This window comes from Lytechinus pictus, chromosome 5 (assembly GCF_037042905.1).
Source record: "Lytechinus pictus isolate F3 Inbred chromosome 5, Lp3.0, whole genome shotgun sequence".
Classification (NCBI taxonomy): domain Eukaryota; kingdom Metazoa; phylum Echinodermata; class Echinoidea; order Temnopleuroida; family Toxopneustidae; genus Lytechinus; species Lytechinus pictus.
The window spans coordinates 21,609,289-21,633,063 of NC_087249.1; the positions used below are offsets into that span (position 1 = coordinate 21,609,289).

The window sequence follows — 23,775 nt, forward strand, 5'->3', positions numbered from 1 at the left end:
CCCTCAATTTGATATTGCTGTGGAGGAAAGGTGGTTATACGTGACATTCATTTTGATTTTTTTTTTCAAATGAGATTCCAGTCACGCTTAAGTATCACATGATGCAAAAGTTACTCTTTCTCATGTCAAGGACCATCTCATTACCCCCCCCCCCCCATTTCCTCCTATTCAAAGAGACACGCACAGATTGCGAGTCCATCAAAAATACATTACCCAATGAAGAGCGTAATAAGGCCTACATGAGAGAACGTTATATGAATATTGATGTGTAACTATCGTAACAATTTAATTTCTTATGAAAAAGAGCGAAGGTACTAGCACTGTACCTGGTGTAAAACTCTCAAAATTTCATGGTTTTCCTCTTCGTCGTTTTGATATAAAAAGGAATATATAATCATGGCTGTAAAAACGTCACAATTGTTGGCGTGATACTGGTTGATTCATTATGCAAATTTCGTTGCCATGACTTTACTCGCCTCCCATATACCCTCTATTCGTATAACCTATTTTTCGCTCTTACAAATATCCCATTTGAGGGCAAAAAGTACAGGGTGCATGAGATTTTTTTCTCTCTTCTCGAATAATGCGTTCTACCTCTTCATTTTTATCGCTCTTGAAATGCTGCAATATTTGAGGAAGAGGCTTCATATCTACTCTCAATCCTGACACCACCGAGTCTATATTGGGAAGGCACGATTCAACAGTTTGTGGAGTCTCGGTGGTGGTGTGACTTCATGGAACCAGAGCATTTCATTTCCCACCTGGGCCATGTATTGAAGAGTGATCTAAATTGATTTCTTTCTGTCAGGGGTGACCCCCAGCGAGGGGACATGGGGGCAACAGCCCCTCCCATATATTTATTTTTTATAATAATATATAATTTTATACAAAATAGAGAGGGAAAGGACAACATAAGCAAATACAAAATGACAGAGAAAAATGGCGGAAAGAAAGTAATTGAAAAGTAGAATGTCTTTGTCGCGTATCTGTAAGTTGCCTCCTCTATATTTCAATGTAAAAATATATTGAACTCGCCCTTTGGGTTGCCTATCTCCCTCACAAAATATAATTCACCTATGTATGTATCTATAAGTAAATTATGGAACCATTTTTTTTTGGGAAAAATAATATATTTCAAGTAATACACGACTACATTATGTCATTTGTGTCAACGATGGACATACAAGATTCTTTTTTTTATTTTCTACAGCAAAAATACTGACAATACAAAATGGATTATTGTAATTTTATTCGCAAAATAAATAAAAACTTTCAAACTTTCAAATTCACAGTTTGGCGTAAAGAGTACTAGTAGTTTGGCTTGAAAAGAAACCAAAAATTCATCAAAAAGTGTAAATCAATCATTGTTAGATTTTGGACATACAGGTGGCTCTATATTTCCTGAGGGTCCTGATACCCCCCCCCCAGTCTTAATCAGCTCTCCTCTCCAATTTAATTCCTTCTGTCTGTCTCTTTTTCCTGTCTGTTTCTTTATTTATATTTAAATACGTAATTATGTAGAAAAAATTCATAAAACTTGACAGGATAAACCAAAGAAGCTGAAAATCACACACACACACACACACACACACACACCCTCATGCAACCAACCGATCCCCCTCTCTTCCTCTCCACTATCCCACTCTCTTCCACTTCTCCCCTTCTCTACCTCCCTCTCTGGCTCCTCGCCACCCCCTCTCCACTTCTCTCGACCCCTCTCTCCCTCCCATTTGTCTTCTTTCCTTTACCCCTCTCTCGTCCCCTTTCCCCTCTGTCTCCCTCTCTCTCCACCTCTCCTGTCCCCTCTCTTTCCCTCTGTCTCTAAAACATTAAGCCAGCTGAATCCTATGTAGATATATGCTTCATAATCTACAGTATATTTTCATTATTCCTCAAAGACAACCTGATGTGTTGTTTCTGTTGGAAATGTGACCGATTTTTGTAATTCATAAGATGATCTGGGGATTTATGTTCAATTACATTGGTCAGATTTCCCTCGAATGGACAATATACTATTTCAGTTACCTTCTTTGATGATAAATCATTTTTCTTGTTATATAAATGAGTCGTGGGTCGTTCACAGATACTGGAGAGAACTCGAGATTGAAGTAAGATGATTTAGGGGTGACTGAACCGACCTTTACAATAATGCTTAACATACCGGGCTTTCAATAGTGATATGAAAAGTTTGATGACCCATCCCCTCTCCCACCAACCCTTTTCTCCATTTTGAAAATTAATGCAATGTTTTCAATGTATGAACCCTTTTCACTATATATGTCAAGTACCGAGCGGTGCTTTTAGCATCAAAGCACTCTCAAAAGACTCGTGAGGGATGATTCCATTTGATTCCATATCATTAAAATTCATAGACGAATCCCTATTCCCCTCTAAACTTTTAAGGGCAGCCGTTGTCCACCCACGCCTGTAGTCGTTAGGGACTGAGTCTCGTAAAAGAAACGAGATATCACGAACAGTTGACACTTTAACTCACTGGTGGACTCTGGTAAGAGCACAAGGGTCATGCACCCCGTTTCCATCTTTGTTTTTGTTTTTATATCAACCATGTATTTTTTAACATACACGCTGAATATAATTTTATACAGGTATTCAAATTTAAGAATATTATCTTTTGAGCCTCTTCTGTTTTCAAACTTGTTTTATGCACCCTCTTTATTTCGAAATCCTGGAGCTATCACTGCTTTTACTTACAGGTACAGGACACTCTTTTGACTCCATCTTATCCTTAAAGGCTAGATTGACTCTAAAATTGCTTTAATGCAATCAGTTGAGTAAAATTTAAACAATCAACACAGTTTAAAGCATTCTCACCAAGATCGCACTAGAAAAATGAGGAAATTTATAACATATAAAAATGTACGATGTATCCGTAAAATGGCAATACTGATGATGTGTATATACAGATCATTAATACGTTGATGTCATCAGCAAATTCATTGCTTTTTGCTAGTTTGTTATCGGAAAACCCCCTAGTATTCCCTGATTAACCCTTTAATAAAAAAGTGAGTAAATAAACTCTGATGTTAAAGTCAGACCAGGAAAATCTACTCAAAACAACCGATAGTATAATCATTTAAAATAACGTAATTAATTTGATTGGTCTGGATTACATTTTATCATTTTTTTCTTTTGGTGTGGCTGTTTTAATTACGATATTACATACTACACGAGGAGCTAAACCATGCAATTCTCTGGGGCAAATATTTTAGAGCTTGATATTTTATACAATTAAATACCAAGGGGAAATTGGTTCGTGGTATCAAACGTTTAACGATTTGCAAGCCGCCAATTTTATGCCTCCAACTCTTTCATGAAGCTCTTAACAAATATATATATTTAATACCAATTTACAGTATTCAAGCCAAATAGCCTCTTAATTGGCAGGTGGATATATCTATTAGGTGATTGATTTTGTTATTCAGAGGAGCCGTTTCGGAAACCTTTTCCGGGAATCCATAACCTATTGTTGAGTTACATGTATTATGTGAATGTCCGGTGGTATATGTTTGTGCGCGTAAGTGTGGGACTCTGTAGAAATGGTGTGTGAGATGATAGAATGTGGAGTCCCTGTTGTTTGTGTGTATGAGGGTTGATATTTGAGTGTATCCGCGAGAGGAGAGGGAGGAAAAAGTGTGTGTGTGTGCGTGTGAGTTCACCATTACATAGTTCTAGGGACTTTTTATTACCTTTTACCCTTAAACTGGGGACGTCCTATACAAGCGGGGACGTCCTCGGTTGCCATTTCAATCAATCCTCATCTCATCTTAACATGCTTAAACCGTTTCATAGGTTTATTCATAATGCGTAGGAAGTTCCCGTTCGGTCGATTAAACCCAAGTTGGATGTGTAGGGCGTTAGGAAGTGTCCCCGGTTTAGGTTAGCGAACTATGCTCACATAGTCCGAAACTGAACATGGTTGATGGATTCAATTCATTTTTAGTGTATGAGACAGTAAACACACGTCCCCACTTTGACGATTAAGGCCGCCGCACACCCTACGATTGGTCTGAGACTCGATTTTAGAAAAAAAAAAAAAGGTAATTTGATGGTATATAATATTGAGCCATGAAAAAATCTTACTGTGTAATGTACGAAATCACCAAAAAAATACCTATGTTAAAGTATGTGACTATGCTATCATTCTTATCAGAATAAAAGCGAATTTAATATCTAGTCGTAATGACGTCATATCAATCGCACTATCGGCTACAATTTGAAAGTATTTTGGCCTTTACCATGTTTACTCCAAAAATAAAGGCTTGGAATCATCCAAAATCGTAAAATTAGTATTCTTTTAGTTAATTTGAACCTCACATAAAAAATACTTTTCATTCACATCTTCAGAAAATGAGGAAATTGCGATTTGTTCCAAAATCGAATCGTAGACCAGTCGTAAATTGTGGGTTGACTTGTAATGATACCTGAGTTTGTGTGGGATGTATGAGGATGTGTTTGTGGGTGAGTGAATATGTACGCGTCATCTGCAAATTTGGTTTACCTGAGTGTTTGCGCTCCGTACCTGTGAATGATACATGCACTCTTCAACCCTCGATAGCGACAAAAGTGACAAAATAAATTTCATTTAGAAGACATTTTTTAAGTGCACAATTTACGATATCCTAAAATATCTCTTATTACTTTTTTTTCTAAAGTTCGATTATTTTGAAATAACGATTTTGGTATAGAGTGAATAATCGGTTTCTCTCTCTTTTAACAATGTATTTTTTCGAAAACGTATTTCTAGAAAAAAAAACAGAATAATTCAAATGAAGGAAAATAAAGTACATGAAAACACATGTCCAAATATGAAGTAGTACATTTTCCCATATTATCGTCTCAAGCTGACATGAGGACATATTTTGTTACAACTCTTGACTCAAAATATAGCTCCGTTTATGTCGTCCACATTTCGTTTCTTTATGTTGTAGGTCTGCTTATATGACATCTAAATTTTGCTGAGAGGGTTGAGTGCTGGGGCATCCCCAAATATTTTTTGAAACAGATGTTGTTGTTTTTTTCATTTTATTTTTTTAACTCATAGTTAGTTTTCATCATCGTGTCAATTTGCACATCTGACCAGAATCTTACTCTGCCGGGCGTGTGTGAATCTTTTGATTGTTTATGATCTCTGAATCTTGTTTTTTTTCATTAAGATAAGTATAATTTAAGATATCTATCAAATTTATGACATGAAAGCTTAATTAGAACTTTCAAGGTGAGCATTACATCTTTATCAACTCTTTTTCTAGCTCCCATATTTAAAAAAAATGTTGTACCGTATCTATCACTTGAAACGTTTTACCCATTACGCTCGAGTTCATCGAGCTGTAAACCATAATGTCGTTTCGTTCAACATAGCCTGAGTTTAGTGAACTGGTCATAGACGTTGAGGGAAAGTGGGGAAAATAGTGTTTGAAAAGAGAAATCCTTAATGCGCTCATGTGTAGCCAAGACATTTCAACCATTAAGAAGACATAAATCATGAATTTCAACTTTCTTTCAGATGATTTTAGTCATTTTGCTGATGAAATTCTTATTTGCAGAGTATACCACAGAGGTGGCGCTTAACTGTTTTTTTTTCTCCAAAATATAAAATGAAGAATTATCATCATCTGCTCCTCTATCTTTGCTAATGAGAACACCACACCGAAATACATGACTTGGGACCTAACATTGATCTGCGATCTTTTGCAAGTTTGGACACACCACATTAGACAGATTTCTTTTTATACCAACTATGATAATGATGTTTGCCTGCGATTTTTTCTTAATAATAATGATAATAATAATAATAATATGTTCCATTTGTAAAGCGTAGCTACTATAATTGTATATACTATACTGCGCTGGTTGTAGCTGAGCCGCTGTATAGGCGCTAAAGCATTCAAGGAATAAATCCTACCAGGTACCCATTCACCTCACCTGGGTCGAGTGCAGCATAATGTGGGTAAATTTCTTGCTGAAGGAAAACACGCCATGGCTGGAATTCGAACCCACGTCTTCTGATTGATAGACAAAGTTAAAAATGTGAAAGTGCAAGTTAAAAAAATGCAGAATGATAAAGAAGCTCCTGGATATGCTACAAGAATTAACCTTAAGAAAATGTTTTACGAATTCAATATTAGACGTCGCAAGGGGATGCTGCGAAAGTGATACAACTGAATGTTTTGAGGTTTAGGTTTGGTTTGTTGCCAATGTGTATCAAGGAGCGATTTCAACGGATGTCTTTGCAGATTTGCAAGAGGAGCCTGAAAGTAGACATAACCAAGTCAACCTTGACAGCCAGATGTATTCTTGAGGTATAAAAGGGTATATGATTAAATGGTAATGCAGGTACTCTAGTGATGTTTAAAGTATAGACAAAGAGAATAATGTACGACAAAGACGTCTTCGTCGCTCGATGCATTAGTTCATTTGCAGTCGAAGGGGTCATGTTTGTTTTAACAACATGCTGTTTGGACGGACAAGGAGAAATATTTTATTTAAAAAACACTTTTATGAAACTACATCTGTTATATGTACATAATTTCACTTCTGGGTTTGTTTGTAAAGATGGAAAGGGAACTAAACGATATATATTGATTTGTGTTGGATTGAGGCTCAAATGTTCAAATTTATCATCTGAATTTTGTGCGTTACGCGGTAGTTATTACATTTCCCTTTCTTGTGTTGCTCGTGGGAGGGCAAAAATTGGGTTGATAAATGGAGAAAGTAAGATGGGTACGTGATACCAGTACTTTTAATGCCCCAGGCATCCACGTGATCAAGTGATCCTTGCTATACGTCGGTAACTTTGACATAAACCAAGAAGAATTGATCTCGTAACTTTATTAGCAGACGATACAAAAGAGCGAAATCGTGAAAGTTTGCCGTTGAATGTCATTAAATTCTTGTCGTCACCAATGCGCCAGCCAGATGCTTAAGGCTGTTTTCTTGTCATCAAAGTCGACGTATATAGAACAGTACTCAGATGGAAACAAAAATTCTATAGTAATCTATATTTAACTCTCCGGGTGATATTACATGTGTGAAAATAGAATGTGATTGAAAATTAATTCTTTTTTTTTTAATAAAGCTGTAAACAACTGGAGGATTAGATTTCCTCAGATCCAAATGAACGGTAAAACACGTTCTTATCTTGTTATTCTCATTTATTACTACTTAGTGACTATGGATGAGGCTTTTTGCCTCGAGAAGTTAACGTTCTGGTCAATGCCTTAATGTACCCTGGAGGTAATGTTGGTACCCAAAACAAGGTTTGAAATTCAAATTAATCGTTCCTTAATAGACTTGTACAGTTAAACTTGTGAATGTTGCTTAAATGTTCTGCAATTGTTCCCAAACTCACTTCGAGTGCTATATTTGAGCACAATATTATTGTTTTATCAATCTATTGCTGTTTAAAACCAAAGTTACTCTAATATGTAAATTTATCAACCACATCTAGAAAATAGAAATTAAGTGTGTTAGAGTGTAAAAAAACTAATAAGTCGTTGTCGGTTCATATTTTGTTTTGTATAGTAGTCTTTATTGTTCATCCACTTCAAATTCATACATACATAATCTGATTTTTTATTATCATTTTCTCGATACTTTTGCGACTATTTTTGTATTTATAAAAAGATAAAAGTATCGTTAACCCCACGTCACGTGAGCTGGGTCTTTGCGTTGCGTGATTTCTTTTTCCTCGCAGCATTTCACAAGTCATGATCGCATGGCTATGATCACGTGTTCATGATATTGCATATACGGCGCCACAATAATCCGTAATACGTAGTGTGTGCATGTGTATCACTTCTCTTTTCCTTTTTATCAAGTCATATTATTGAACGCATAAATTCAAAATCATTCAGGTGTGTTTCACGAAACCAAGCTGAAGTACACTCTAAAAAGTGTTGGGTAAATATGCTCCATGAGGGTAATTATGTGTCCAACCAACATTGGGCATTTCTTTTTGGCATTTTTATTTATCCAGTGTGATGAAAATGTTGCCCTTTCCAAAGTAATCGCTGCTTATTTTTTAACCTTACTGGACAATATGCATCCCTCATTGGGTAAAATACTGCCCCAAATTGGTCGGATACAGTCATAATTACCCTCGTGCTGGTTAAAATTTTACCCAATATTTTTCTACAGTGTATATTCTTGCCTTAACGCAAAAAAAATCTACCCGTGACTAGATGCTTGCGAGGAGAAATTTATTTTATGACAGGCGACTTGAGATGAACCTTCAACACACATGTGTACATATTTCAAAATGCACAAGTACAATATAATGCCAGTTCTGATACATCCATCTCCCTCTCTTTCGTAGCACTAATATCGTCAGCATAATTTATCTTTCCTTACACTATTCATAACATACCGTTATATCCATATTATCCACCGTTATATAAATATCCGGGGTCTGGCGTGATCTATTTTAGCTCACGTCAATCATAAACTCAAAAATTTACGACTTAGCCCGGAGTTGGTCCGGACCAGCGAGTCATATACCACGACTGTGAAAGCGGTATCACATGACCACCTTACGTAAGTGTTGGGAGGTATATAAAGAAATACATAGATAAATTGCTTTGGGTCAATCACATCATATGAGTTCCTTACATAAGGTATGTTGTTCCTTGTCTGGAGATGGATATAAGGATCGAGTTACAAAGACTGAAGAAACCCTTCTGGCAAATGATACTGTAGGGTTGTCCTGTTGCAGTGTCCAGAATGTACTTTAACTCTTTCTGACAAATCACAGTTTATTACTTTCAGACAGTGGTAATGGACTTAAGATATCACATCGGGTTATCGCATTTCTTTGCCTTTGGAAATGAAACAAACTCCCAATTTCTGCTATTAACCCTCATTATTTATTTTTATTTCCAGGCCCACTCCGTGACGCAGTTTTCTTCGATGGTTTCTCTGTAGGAAGCCATAAAAGGCCATTTCATCCTGAATCTTCTCCTCATCTCTCTCTTTTTCTTCTCTCTCTCTCTTTGGACAAAGAAGTAGAAGGAGCAGGACATGATTGTTCGCTGTCTCCACTTTTGACTTTCATTCATCTCTTAAAATCTAATGTAAGTATACTATTGGTTGCTATGACAATTACGATCATTTTGTTGATAATATTACCACAACCAAATCCTCAAAACCGCGATCGCTAACCGGAGTGTAATCGTCAAATTTCAGACCGTTCTGGTATTTGTGGTTGTGGACTCCCTCCTTCGCTTGACAAGTTGTTATCATAGTTATCATGGTTACTGGGATGTGTACGGCATCAATGAAATGTTTCGAAAGTGGGGTCTTTTTATAGGAATCATTTTACGTTACGTAGAGGTGTTTGGTATGATTTGGAGGGAAATTCAAGATGGAACACAAGCTTAAAGAAATATTTTGCCAGGTCGATTTGAAAACAAAATTTATGACGAGCTAGTGACTCCATAAAGAATAAACTTGTCATTTAACAAATTAACATTTTTTTAATCGACCTGGCGCAATTTCTTTACCTTTTGTGACATTTTGGGCTAACGTTTGGCCATATTCACATTATTGAGATAATATGATTATTTATTTTATTTTATTAAAATATCTTTATACAGGATAACAGGCTCAGATATGTTGCTTTTGTTGAAAACTTCATCCATTAAATCATTCATCTATTCATTCATTATGTAGTGATTAATCCCAGAATAGATATTATAGTCTTTTCAATACGAAAACAAATAGTTAATTCCACATTCACATGTCCAGATAACGTTGACACCATGATCGTCATTCACAGCAGTACAAAGCGATGAAAGGCGAGATGCGCTTAATTCTTCTTTTCTTCCAAACCAGCACCCTCTATTAAAAAAAAAAACGTTCTCAGTGCCTTGCTAACAAGCATTCCCAATGAACTTACAATACCATGCAATTTTCTTGGTGTTTCACGAAGTTCAGTCAGGGACACTCCTTAGTGGTCACACCGCCAGAACTGTGCTGGAGCGGTCCTGGAGCGGCGAAAAAAAATAATCACCGCTCGTTACCGTTCAAACATCGTTTAACAGAAGTTGGCCCCCGTTAAGGCAACGCCGTATACGCTCGGCCACCGCTGATGGTCTACCGCTCCGAAAGTTTTGAGCTGCACAAAATATTGCGAGGGGTGAGGAGCGGGGAATTTTCCGCTCCCAAAAAGTTCATCCCCGCTCCAACAAAACCCAGTGAAAGTTTGGTACCGCTAGACACAAGCAAGTTCGTGCACGATTGGGTCCGCTAGGCCAACACAGAAATCTTGAAAGCTGGACCACCGCTGCGGTGATTAAACGTTGCACAAACTTTGGTAAAGCGGTTGTATGCGTTTTACGAGCGTACACGGAATTTCTGGAACGGTGTCAGGCGTTGAAGCATGCAGCGATCCATTGCGGTAATGAACTTTGGTTTGGCGTTGGTATGGAGGTGTCACCGCTAAAACAACGCTCGCTGCCGCTCACTACCGTTAAACCAACGCTAAAGCAACGCCGGCTTCAGCGGTGCACCGCTAACGCAACACCCGTGTTTTCGATTTTGTTTTCATTTTGCGCGCGGTGGCGAGCGTTGTCGAAATTCAACCCCCTCTCCCTACCGTTCAAGGACCGCGGTGGCGGTGTGGTCTTGAAAAGTTTTTGCAGCATTCCGGTGTCGTGTTGCAAAACCAATTGTGATTATGTACATGGTTAATGAATACAATATTCCCCGTTGCGGCAAAGTCTCGATGCGATCAAGTTTGATTAATCTATGAAAGCTAATCCGCCTTGTATATCATATTACTTTCTTATCATTTTCATTCATCGATTTTCAATTAATCACCTCTTCATTCATTTTTTGAGATTCAATCAACCCTCGTACTTGCTCTTGGCTTACGAATCGGATAGCATTTCTATCCAAATATGAAAAATGAACCCTGTTTTGTACAAGGCGACGATTGCTTATAGTTATGATCCCTGTCATTCTGGATCCCGTCTTACAAAGGGTTACGGTTGATGCGATCAACCACAACTATGGAAAGCCAGCAACGTCAGCATCTAAAATGGACATATGTTCAAAATATTTTCTACATATGATGTATATTTATATACAATCATTGTTTTCTTGAAAATCCAATGTGCTTTTTTTTTTTTACAAAGGACATTGTGAAATTTTCCTGGAGAAAAAATATGACATTGATGGATTTCCATTATCGTTGAGGTTGATCGGATCAATCGTAACTCTTTGTAAGACGGGTCCCCGGATTGTAAAAAGTGCATTATGCGCTATTTGATGTCTTTCTTAAGACATTATGATATTATCGCCTTCAATTCTTCATGAATGTTATTCGATTTACAATGCAGCTTTACCTTCGCTTAAAACATTACAGAGATCCTGCAAATGACATTTTCATTAATGGAAGCGCGAATGTGAGTTTTGATGATCGGTTTTCATGTTAATCCTTTGTGTCGAGACATTTTGAAATCATCACATTGATGCAAGTGATTCTGAATCTTCTCAAAATGTGTTGCATTCGATTTTGTCTCTCACTTCCCATTCAAAATTCACTTAAACGTGTTTTATTTTGTTAAGATAATGTTAAATATTTTGCCTGTTTCATAACCTGAGAAGTCGTGAAGTCCCGAACGACTTTAACATGTTTATGATTAATTGAATTGAAAAAAAATGGAACATGGAGGAAAGAATAAATTTGATTGATTGTCTTCATTGCCAAGTCACAAAAACACAATAGATTTTATAAATTGAAGAATAAAATCATTAGGCTCGAACAGGTTAGCCCACTAAATCTCAAAAGTTCATTTCCGTTGGGTTCACATATAATATTGCACTTTTTTATTGAGAAAAATAAAATGTAACTTTAGGCTACCATGGCCGTCCTTTATTATGCCTAATTTTCTTACAAGTTCTATACGAGTGTATGTGCGTGAAGTTACCGTCACATCCCCTTTTATCGAGTAAACTATCTACTCCATCTACGAAGATCATTTGGTTTCAAAGTCCTTAAAGGACAAGTCCACCCCAACAAAAAAGTTGATTTGCATAAAAAGAGAAAAAAACAATACTAGTAAGCATAACACTGAAAATGTCATCAGCATCGGATGTAAAATTAGAAAGTATGACATTTTAAAGTTTGGCTTAATTTCACAGAACAGTTATATGCACATGCTGGTCGGTATGCCAATGAGGACACTGGTAACATCATCCACTCACTATTTATGTTGTACTTTATTAAATTAAATATGAAATATTCTAATTGTCTTCTCATTGACAAGTGAAACAGCGATCACTTCCTCCTTGAACATGTGGAATTAGTATTGTTTAATACCATATGGTTCAGTCAAGTTGGTCCTTATTGTCAAATCTGTAAAAAAAATGAAATATTGTAGAATTCAAACAATAAAAAACAAAATAAATAGTGAGTGAGGGACATAATCGTCTGTCTCATTTGAATTTCACTGAGTTGTACATATCACCGTTTGTGAAAGATAAGCAAAATTTTAAAATGTCATAACTTTCTTATTTTACATCCGATTTTGATAGAACTTTCAGCGTTATGCTAGTTTGAGTTTTCTCTATTTATTCAAATCAACCTTTTTCTGGGGTGGACTTGAAATTTAACAGACAAACTAATGGTATAGAGGTAAGGAGGGATTAAAGAACATAAGGAGAAAGAGAGAGAGAGAGAGAAATAGAGAGCAGGCGGAGAGAGGGGGAGAGAGAAATAGAGAGCAGGCGGAGAGAGAAACAATACAAACGAAAGAACGGGGAGATGGTGGCTGCAATAGTGTGCTTTCGCTCCGCAATGCCCGACGGACTCAAGAACACAGTAAATGTATTGAAAAAGCCCGTCAAGTGTCAATGAACAGCTCGGATGTCCTTGATGAAAATTGGTGAGCCGGAACAGCAGTATCCTCCGACGTTTCGGAGCTGACGAAAAATTGCAAATATCTCGTTTGTCCACTGAGAGTCCAGGAGGAAACTGATGTTTTGAGTCACGAATTTGCAAGAAAGACTTCTTGGTTGTCCATTGCCATGAAGGGTATTAGACAATACATTAACTGTGTTCTTGAATCCGTCGCGCGTCGCGGAGCAAAATCTTTAAATTATAGGGAGAATAATGCATCAACTACATGACGATGCAGAAGAGTTCGTCAACCAGCATCTACATAAGCGTATATCTTCTGAACATGCACGGACAACATGTCAATGCACTATATGGTATCATGATCGTGAATTGTTTATACAGACTGGTTAACAGGTGTCATCTAACTCTTCTCCTTGATGTCATTAAAGACACCGCCTCCTCCGTGTCTTGACTTTCAAAAGAATATGCCCCCTAATTGAATTCGAGGTCATTATCACGGTGCCATCGACACCCATTGCCTTCCCTCATGCATTATCGATGGAGAATGTTGGAAGATAATGTGATATCGAACCTATCCAGCCCAGGTCCACAATTACTGTCTTCTTTTTGGCATAAATATGATTTTTTTTAGACAAGGGGAGTGGTTTATAAAGTTGTTCGCGAACTGACATAAGCATGATTTTACGAAACCTGACTTGAACCATGGACCTAATAGGTCCATGCTGGAACATGAAATCCCTTATCGCCCTTTTATAGCCCTCTTTTCTTTTCTCGTGTGCCACAGGCGTTTCCCGCCACCAGCAGTTGCTTTTAATGTATTACGCCTTTTTTCTGTAGTATTCTTTCTTTTTCATTTTTTGAAATGATTCTGTAAAATTTATTTTTTGAAAAGTATGTTTTGTAAAAATGGAGCGAAATTAATATTTATTAGAATGAATGAATAACTGACTGACTGAATTAATGAACGAATTGATGTAAATGAATTAATGAATGAATGAATGAATAAATGAATGAATGAATGGATGAATGGACGATGTCATTTATTGCAAACACTTTTACATGTTAAGCCGATTCGGAAAATGATTTGTTTTAATAGATAAAAGATGTGATATCAATTTAACAGTAACAATTCACTAGATTTTTGTGTTATATAAACAAAGTGAATATTTCTGAAACTATACATGTATAGTTAAACTGCAAATGAGTTCACTTTTTATTTCACATCAGAATGATATTTTCATATTTTTCCCCGCTATGCTTTGTCTAAATTAGCTTGAAGTTGAGGAGGGTGTATAGATAAAATGAAATGTAATTTCATGCGTGTTTGGGATACATAAAATGAGCTCGAAGGCTTTAATTAAACATTAGATGTAAAGGCCACTATACAAATTGATCGGAACTCTTCAGAACATGTAAATCTGTGATGAGAGATGTGCTGCATACGAGTTTTATAAACAAAATCCTTGTGAATTAAGCAGGTTGATTATATTGTCAACCACGCCCAAAATGATAATATTGGTATATTTCTAAAAGAGAACAATGAATAGTTCGCCAATGTGCAATGTTCATTAATGTTAACCCTCAGGGAAGCTTTTATTTATGTAATGATATGTATTACACATTTTTCCTTAAAAAACTAATAGGCATCGGGTTATTAACTAATAACGTACATGCAAATGCATTATGGTTCAGTTATGAGGATACATGCGAGAAAGAGGCCATGTTTATTTGTTAGCTAATTCATAAAGCTGAATTCAAATAAATGGAATAACTCATGAAATATCATAATTAATATTCAATTAAAATTCCCTATGACCAAGGCAACAAACCCCAATAATTTGTTGTTATCCCTTGGATATTTATGGAGATACATTATCGAGTTGATTAAAAAAACCCGCATGTTTCCAACATCAAAATAATACTAGATTTCGATGAATAATAATCATAGAGAGATCAAGCATTCAGCCCCATATGACTTGTCTCTCCTTGCCCACCATCACCCATTCTCTCCCCCACTCTCTATCTCACTCACTCTCACACACTTGTGTTCTAAAATTAGCATAGCAATAACTTTGCCATGTTCTTGTCGCACTATATAGAAAGCGACAATCGTTGATACTATTTTTGTTTTAAGGAGAAAATAAACCTGTGAGATTATCATGATTATGCATGCATTCATGACATTGTCTTGATATGTTTCATTTTGTTAGCAGACGTTTTCTACATTATATGCCATGCACACGCTTTACACAATAATGCTATACGAGCAGATCAACACGGAATCTATAATTCAAAGAATATTGAAACCATTGAGAAAAACATGGAAAACTCATTCAATGGAGTCAGCTAGATTGAAAACAAGTCAATATCAACCAGGGGCATTTTCGAAAGCAGAATTTCAATTATACTTTTATTTTCGCGCCCATGGTTCGAAATCAATATTCATGATTGCAACGTAGATTAGTGTTTTGGTGTGATTTGACATAACCAATTCCATGTTTGCACAATTCGGCGCCACAATGCACGCAGGATATTAAATGAAGAATATAGAAATATAATTGCGATTGTATATTTGCCATGTACGAAAAGCTATCAGTTTTGCACCGTGAATTTCGCCCAAACATTGATTTAAACAAATTGGAAGAAAACATTGGTTTAAAATTCTAACTTCAGCTCAAAATGAGCTTGAGTCCTTTGTGAAATACCTTCATGCAGGAATATGTGAATTTCATAAAAGTGCTCTTGCCAGGCACAAACATTTTCACCATTGCATGTTTACTACACGTGTTTACATTTCCATGAATATATCAATATTATTGATTTGAACAGATTGCAGTCTGAGATATGTTTTTGATCTTGAGCTTATTTGTTTACCATTTCTATTAACCTTTAAAAAAAACAAAGTTTGGATCATTATCATCAATAGTATTGATTTGCGATATGCAAAAACAAAATACAAGTAAATTAATAGAGATTGGATAACACCGCGGGGAAAGTTCTCGTCATTTATACCCCAAAAAATGGGATACATCAACAAATATATGAGTCACATATCTAAGTCATTTCCATCTATTCGAGGATTTCAAGTGCAAAATTCTTTGTCGTCAAAGGCGATTACCGTCTCCAAGATTTCAATTTTGGGTTTCCCTCTCTAATTTCAGTGTGCGTATTATCGTCCATGATGATATTCTTCGCAGGCAAGTACTCGGAATGGAGACAGATAATGACTCTAACAACTCCCGCCAGAAATATTAATCTTCATGAAAGCAACATCCTTCCCCATTAAGGACTATTTTGATATTGTCTGTGTACACAGATGTAAAATGCATTCACCGTCCATAAATATCCGGAAAATGGAATTTATAATAACATGCTCTTGTCTGAACTAATTTTCTATTCTTTTGGTCCTTTCGTTTTCGGGAGTTTCACCATGTTCATAACAAGATCAACGTCTTAGATTTTTATATTATCTAAAAATTATGTAAGCCAATTACTAATATCAAATAACATTTTAGTTATTAAAGGAATGACAGTAACGAATTTGATAGAACTTGCTGGTAGATCATAGTTTGGGGACTTTTATCCAGACAAAACTGATTATGTTCATGTCATTATAGAGAATAATAGTGATTTATGGAAATCTGTCTGTCCAAACCCCAACTATTTTATTTTCTTCTCTCTCCCCCCACTCCTCTCCCCCAGCCCATGTCCAGCCCCCCCCCCTCTCTCTCTCTCTCTTTCCCATTTTATCCTTAATTTTCTTTCCTGTATGTCAGTCGAGAGCCTTTATCTTCTGAATTCCAAATTCTCTGTTTCTTACCGTTCTTCTTCTTTAGTCACAACACCTTCCTCGTCTAGGCCTATATACATATCTGAAATTGATAAGTTAGTTGACATAGAATATAAATCGCCTTAATTTCTCATAAGATTACTTTTCTTTTCTCATTTTCAGTGACCAATAAACAAATCTGGCCGATCTAACCATGGACCTTGCCGAAGATGAGACGGGGCATCTTCCTGGATGGTTGACATCGACAGTATCCCCCATGTCGGACTATACATCTGACATCCTCAATACGACAGAATCACCCAAGAGTGGTCGGCCTGTGACCTTTGACCGTGACGTCCGTATCGTCTCTCTCTGGTTTCTTTTCGTCCTTGGATTATTCGGGAATATGTGCGTGTTCATGTGGCTCTGGATGAACAGACGGCGCAAGTCACGGGTTAATAAGATCATCTTTGGTCTAGCTGCAGCCGATCTCTGCGTATGCATCTTCACCATTCTAGGATCAGCTTTATTCGAGATGCTCTACTACCAATGGCTGGCTGGTAATTTCATGTGCAAGATTATAATGTACATGCAGACAGTTTCCATCATGGCTTCGAGTAACATGCTAGTCTTGATAGCCATTGACCGTCACCAAGCTGTCAGGAGTCCTCTAAAAGAAGGACTTCCCGCCTGGCGCATGGTAATGGCAGCTTGGGGATTCGCGCTTTTCCTCTCCGTCCCTCAGCTCTTCCTCTGGCGTGTCAAGAAACATGGCAACATTGAAACATGCGGAACCGATTTCAAACTTCGTCCAGACTGGCACCGCATGGCCTACCTTTCCTACGCCGCCGTCGTCACGTTCTTCATCCCAATCTTGATCATTTCCGTAGCATACGCTCGAATCTGCAAGAAGATTTGGGACAAAGCCCACGACACCTCATTCGGTCGGCGACCTGTTGGTGACTTCGTCCAGCGTGGCGGCAAGATGCGCATTCAGAGTACGGGATCAACCTCGCTAAACCGCGCCAAGAGTAAGACCCTCAAAATGTCGTTCGTCATCATTCTTGCTTTCGTTATCTGTGGACTTCCGTACTTTATCGTCGAGATCATGAAATGTTATAACGTTTACAAGATTCACCGCTTTGTATATGGTCTTCTGGGAATCTTCGCCGCGTCCAACTCTTCGGCGAATCCTTACATCTTCCTCTTGTTCAACAGGGGTAAGTACGGACGATGGGCAGACTGTTCTACTGGGTTCTACAGTGGCATCAGGAGACTTAATAGACGACATACCGAATTCGATGCTCCTCGTGCGAATTCATCCTCAAGCAATTCTCACTTCGAAACCATGAAAACGATAGTGGACAGTAATAATGCATCATTCAAGGGAAGAAATGGAACAGTACCGAATAGGAACATTTACAAACCGGTCCCTCAAATACGAGAACACAAAGTTTAGCATGTTGACATTGTATAGGAGAAAGACTCAACAATGCAGCACAAAACATTTAACTTGCCTTCATGCATAAGCTTATGAAAAATAGAAATATGGACTAAAACAATGTTATTTGGACAGAATTGATATGTAAAATAGTACTTGAATATGTATACAAATATATTTCTATATATGAATACGCTAATATTTACTTAACAAATACCATGAATACATTTCGTATTAGTTACGTCGCTGAAAAAAAAGAACATGCTGCGTCCTCCGCATGTAGTTCAATTAATACCTCAATGATGCCTGCTGTGAAGTATGAACATTGTAGTTGCGCTATTACCCATGCTAAATTTCGAAAGACACACACGGTTGATACTGTGGAAGCATCGTCTTGACGAGATGATGATATATTTAAACTTGGTTAGTCGATTTAATAACCTTTTAATTTTGAAATGGCAAATTCGACTTATAAATGTATGTATGCCAACGTCGCAAGATACTTGGTGGACGTATGTATCTTGCCATGTCACAAATGATATAACTCTCTATAAGTCAGCCTGACAAGATATCCATCTCGCTATGTTAACATATAACCTTTTGAAGCCGACTTGGTGAGATAAAGAATCTCGCCATGACGACATTATCACTTTATGAAAAGTCGATTTGGCAAGATAACTTATCTCGCCATGTTGACATGATAACGCTCTCACGTCGACATGGCAAGATAAAATATATCGCTACCTCGTCAAGTCATTCTGCACAATATACACCTGCAGCAAGAAGGAATGCTGTACACTCAAGCTGGCAAATCCTTTATGAAGGCACACGCGGATGCATTGAACACAGAACGTCAATCTTTGACGCAGGGAAATGACGCATACCTGAATCAGCGAATGACGCATTGTGCAAGTAACAGCCCAAAACAATGAGAGAGGGAGAGGGAAAGAGAGAGGGGGAGCGATATATTTTTGTCTGCATGGCTTGTCTTAATTTGAAAGCCTCAAACCTGTCGTAAAGCCATCCATCCAGTGTAATATATTGTACAGTTATTTGTTTTTATTTTCGGAGTTAAAGCTGTTGTTTCAAACCAAGCAGAATCATTCATAGGCCCATAATAGACTAGCAAGATGCTCAACATCAAATGATTCTTCAAAGTGCAAATCGTGATACGCGCCTGGAATTACGAATTATGTGTGCAACAATAGTTTCTCTAAACAGGCGATATGAATGTGCTCTGTTTTTTATATATAAACTACACATGGAAATGAGGAGAAAATAATCTTCTGGTATGAATTCATAGATTTTCAAGGTATCTGAGATTGGTGGGAATATATAGGCCTACTCGGTATCTATACTATGTACTCTGGATTGTAAAGGAAGATTTGTAAATACTTATTTTTCACAATTCAGCGATTTAATAATTATATGCATCCAATACTTTGAACGTAATGAACATGATGAATGAATGTGTGATTATGTTTTCTAAAGCCCTGTAAAGAAGAGGTATATATATATATATATCCCCGTAGATAATTCAGGCTAAAAAAATATAGTTCAACAATCGGTGGAGTGTTGTGTGTAAAACTTCCAATAAGCCAATAAAATAACTATGTCAACTTCCTAAAACAGATTCCCGCGACCCCTCCCTGTATTTTCATAGCTTAAAACTGTTCGGTTCATTTTTTTTACTGAAAATTTGAAGAGGATAATGAGGCTGAAAAATGTAATCATATCATGTTTACTGAATCGTTTTCGGGGTCTGCTTTATTGGATTGCACATCATAGATATTTCACAAGTATCCATATCATTTATGCTGTTATGTTGTAGTTCTACTTTGTGCACGAATGTGAAAAAGTGACACTATACATGTAAAGTAGTTTAAAGACATTATCTTATTTAAAGTGCAAGATTATACAAAAAATACACATCACAACCGAGGTCGTTTGAACTGATTCAAGGTAACAGTGTGGGTACGCCGTGAGCAAATAATATATAATTGTGATATGGCTTATTTTAATAAATCATCCTTATCTCAATACCACAATCATTTATGGCATTGTGGATATAAAGCTTGAAGCAACTATGTACTCCTATAAGAGTATATTAACTAGTTCTTAAAAAACGACTGGGGATCTCAGCAATTTTAACTATGCCTGCTAACACATATGGACGGGAACGGAAATCTTTCTTGGTAACTATGCCCGCTGCCCTTGGTGAAAAGTTATGACACCACTTTTGACAAATCACATAACAGGATTATTCGACATTGTTAAAGAGAGGTTAATGATGTATAACAAGCGTAAAGAGGCCTAGATTACAGTGTCAGAAACTTGTTTGAGAATGGTCACAACGTGACGACAACGTAATCGCAACTTTGTAAACCAGTATTTAAACCGGGGCAAAACAGACATGGAACAAACATCATGTTTAATATATACCGTAGGCCTACAGAATAGTTAGAAAAAAAACACCTGTTTCCAGAACATGGTGATCAGCTCAGTCCACATGTTTTTAAAGCATTGCGTATACTTTTTTGTTTATTCTTTACCCAGCAAACAATTCCCATGTTGTAACTCGTATCTAAAATCGGACAAAAAGACTATCAAAAGACCTTATATTGATAACGCAGGCGGTTAGCAAGTTTTTACCCCTTTAAATTTTGATCTTTCCCTGTTTATCGATACGTCAAAATGAACGCACATTCACTAAATAGGAACATCTCTTGTTTATAACTGCCACTCCCATTTCCATTATGGCACATTGATATATGTCATTTTTTGGTGAATTGTAATTGTCTCTATCACTCTCTCCTCTCATTTTAAGGGGGGGGGTGTTGTTTCAGTTGTTGATTCGTTAAAAGCACATCAATTTATTTTGTGACACTCTCAGTTATCAATCCATTACGACGTTTAAATGCCTGCACTGGTTCAACTGTTTGTGATTATAAAATTATGTATTGTAGTTAAGTGTGTAAAGGCCTGGTCACACCGCCCGAGCGTTGTTGGAGCGGTCGTGGAGCGGAGAGAAAAAATCATCACCGCTCGCTACCGTTCACCACCGTTTAACCAAAGTTGGCCTCCGTTAAGGCAACGCCGAATACGCTCGGCCACCGCTGATGGTCCCTCCTACCGCTCCGAAAGTTTTGAGCTGCTCAAAATATTGCGAGCGGTGAGGAGCGGGCAATTTTCCGCTCCAGCAAAGTTGACTACCGCTCTAACAACGCCCAGTCAAAGTTTGGCACCGCTAGACGAAAGTTCGTGAGTGCTTGGGTCCGCTAGGCCTACGCAGAAATCTTGAACGCTGGACAACCGCTGCTTCGCCAGCGTTGCCCGGCCGGTGATTAAACGGTTCACAAACGTTGGTGGAGCGGTTGTAAGCGTTTTCCGAGCGGACACGGGATTGCTGGAACGGTACTGGGCGTTAAAGTAGCGATCCATTGCGGTGATGAACCTTGGTTTAGCGTTGGTATGGAGGTGTCGGAGCGGTACCAGAATTTGGCTATAAATACGGGGAGAAATGAATAAAGAGCTCATTTGGAATCGAAATGGGCTGATAATCCATGTTTTTTGCATTTACACGAGAAACGTTTTGATTTCCGTTTAAATTCTATCATCATCATTTCGCCCGGTGTCTAAGCTTTAAGTCGACACCAAATTTAGCTGCCCGTTTTTATATTAGAGCCGATTTTACTTGAGACATCACCCCCAAAACCTGTTAAAAAACAGTCATTTTTATACCGTGCAGTCATCGCAGCGCACCGTGTGGGGTGTACATTGCCGTTCATTTTTGCAATTTTGCACGGCGGGGACGATTCCCCTTCCATTCCATGAAATTCCGGGCATAATGTAAACAAAATGAAGGTTGATAACGCATATAAGGGCTACCCAGCCCTCTTCCAGAGATAAAAGTTACTTGGAGAATAATTTCAGCCAAAAACCCTCATCATAGTAAAACATTCGTTGTGTTATATACTCTGCGTTTTAACCAATTAAGTCTACACAGCTTGATAAAGAACGGTTAATATTTTTCAGATTTTAAAGTATTTTTTAAATCTAATGATCATTTCGATGCCATAAAATTATTTTCAGGATCTCATACACACTTTTTAGGCATGTGAGAAGCATAAACCAACATTCACTCTGATCAATCTTAAAGTAACACATAACACAAAGTTTATATACTTCACATTGTTTAGCGTAATTTTTCTTTTCACAGATAGGTTTTAAGCAGCCAATCAAAATTTGGTATCAAAGTGACGTCATATGGGCTTTAAATTATGTTCAGTCGATTCTACGCCCAAAATTACCCTTAATCTACATGTTAAAGTAAAAATATAACACGGAAAATAATTTTGGCGCACTTTCAACTCATTCTGGCCCACTGTGCGACGCCCGCGTGCGCAGAACTCCGCTCTATCAACGCTCGAGTCACCGCTAAACCAACGCTCGCAACCGCTCGCCACCGTTAAACCAACGCTAAAGCTACGCTGGCTTCAGCGGTGCACCGCTAAGGCAACGCCCATGTTTTCGATTTTTCCCCCAATTTTGTAAGCGGTGACGAGCGTTGTCGAAATTCGACCCCCTCTTCCTACCGCTCCAACAACGCTCGGGCGGTGTGACCAGGCCTTAAGATTAAGTATAAATTATTGTCACTATTATGATAAAATTATATATGTAAATGATTTGCCTTCAATTTTGTTTGTGTGTGCATGCATTCTTAAAGAAAAATTGTACATCGAACGTTAATACTCGTACCTTTTATTGTTAAGCCTAGAAATATCATATTCGACAATTTGTTTTGATTTTGATGTTCTTGGAAGACAGCATACACTTTGATTTAAGATATTTAAAATCTACAGTTCACCAAGGTCATTATCAGTGTTGTTAACATGCATGTCTAAATGTATAAATTGTAAACTTTGTAAGCAAGTATGACACAGAATAACTTCGGATCTCGATGGCCCAACAATATTTTGCTCTGGCCTAATGCGTTTGATAGACATGTGTCTGACCCCAATATAATTAAAATGTCAAAATTAACCAAATCATTTGCTACAATGTACCAAAATTCTGGTTGAATTGTACAAGTTCTTTAAAGAGTGTGGGGATTTGGGTATAATTTGAGGATTAAGGCTGTTGGACAGGCGTTTTAACATTTAGGACCTTCAGGGCGGGTCCAAGATATCAAAATGGGGAGAAAAAGAAAGAAAGCAATGGTCAATCACTTCGAAATCACTCGCACTTCCCTAATCGAAAACAAATTGTAATCATGCTATTTGGCAAGTAATGATAAAGTGAATCTCTCCGAAATTGGGTCAACTTCTCCCCCCCCTCCCATTGAAAAAAAAAACTTTAAAGCATGATGGATTTTCATCTTAATTTCTGTATTGGTGGTACGTGAGGGGAACACAACATTCTACAGGGTATTCTATGTATATAAAAAATCGGCTAATTAAAAATAGGGGATGTGTACCCCCATGCAATATCACTTATTGCAGGAGAACCTTTATTCTATGTGATGTTTTAAACGCGTTATCAGTACCAGTGGCGGATCCAACGGGGAGGGGGGGGGGGCACAGCCGGCCCGTGCCCGCCCCCCTTGAGAGGCATAATAAAAAAAAATTACCCAAGTGTGCCCCCCTTTTGAAAGTGAGGACCTTTTTTATTTTATGGCTTGTCAAA

General features: G+C 37.5%; 1 protein-coding gene across 1 annotated transcript; it reads left to right on the top strand.

Annotated features, from left to right (window-relative positions):
- Window positions 1–8,896: 8,896 nt before the first annotated feature.
- LOC129260398 (oxytocin receptor-like) lies at window positions 8,897–18,185 on the top strand. Its single transcript, XM_054898383.2, has 2 exons — window positions 8,897–9,089; window positions 16,833–18,185. Exon 2 carries the CDS (start codon window positions 16,864–16,866, stop codon window positions 18,106–18,108), a length of 1,245 nt encoding a protein of 414 aa, XP_054754358.2. The 5' UTR covers window positions 8,897–9,089; window positions 16,833–16,863; the 3' UTR covers window positions 18,109–18,185.
- Window positions 18,186–23,775: the final 5,590 nt, after the last annotated feature.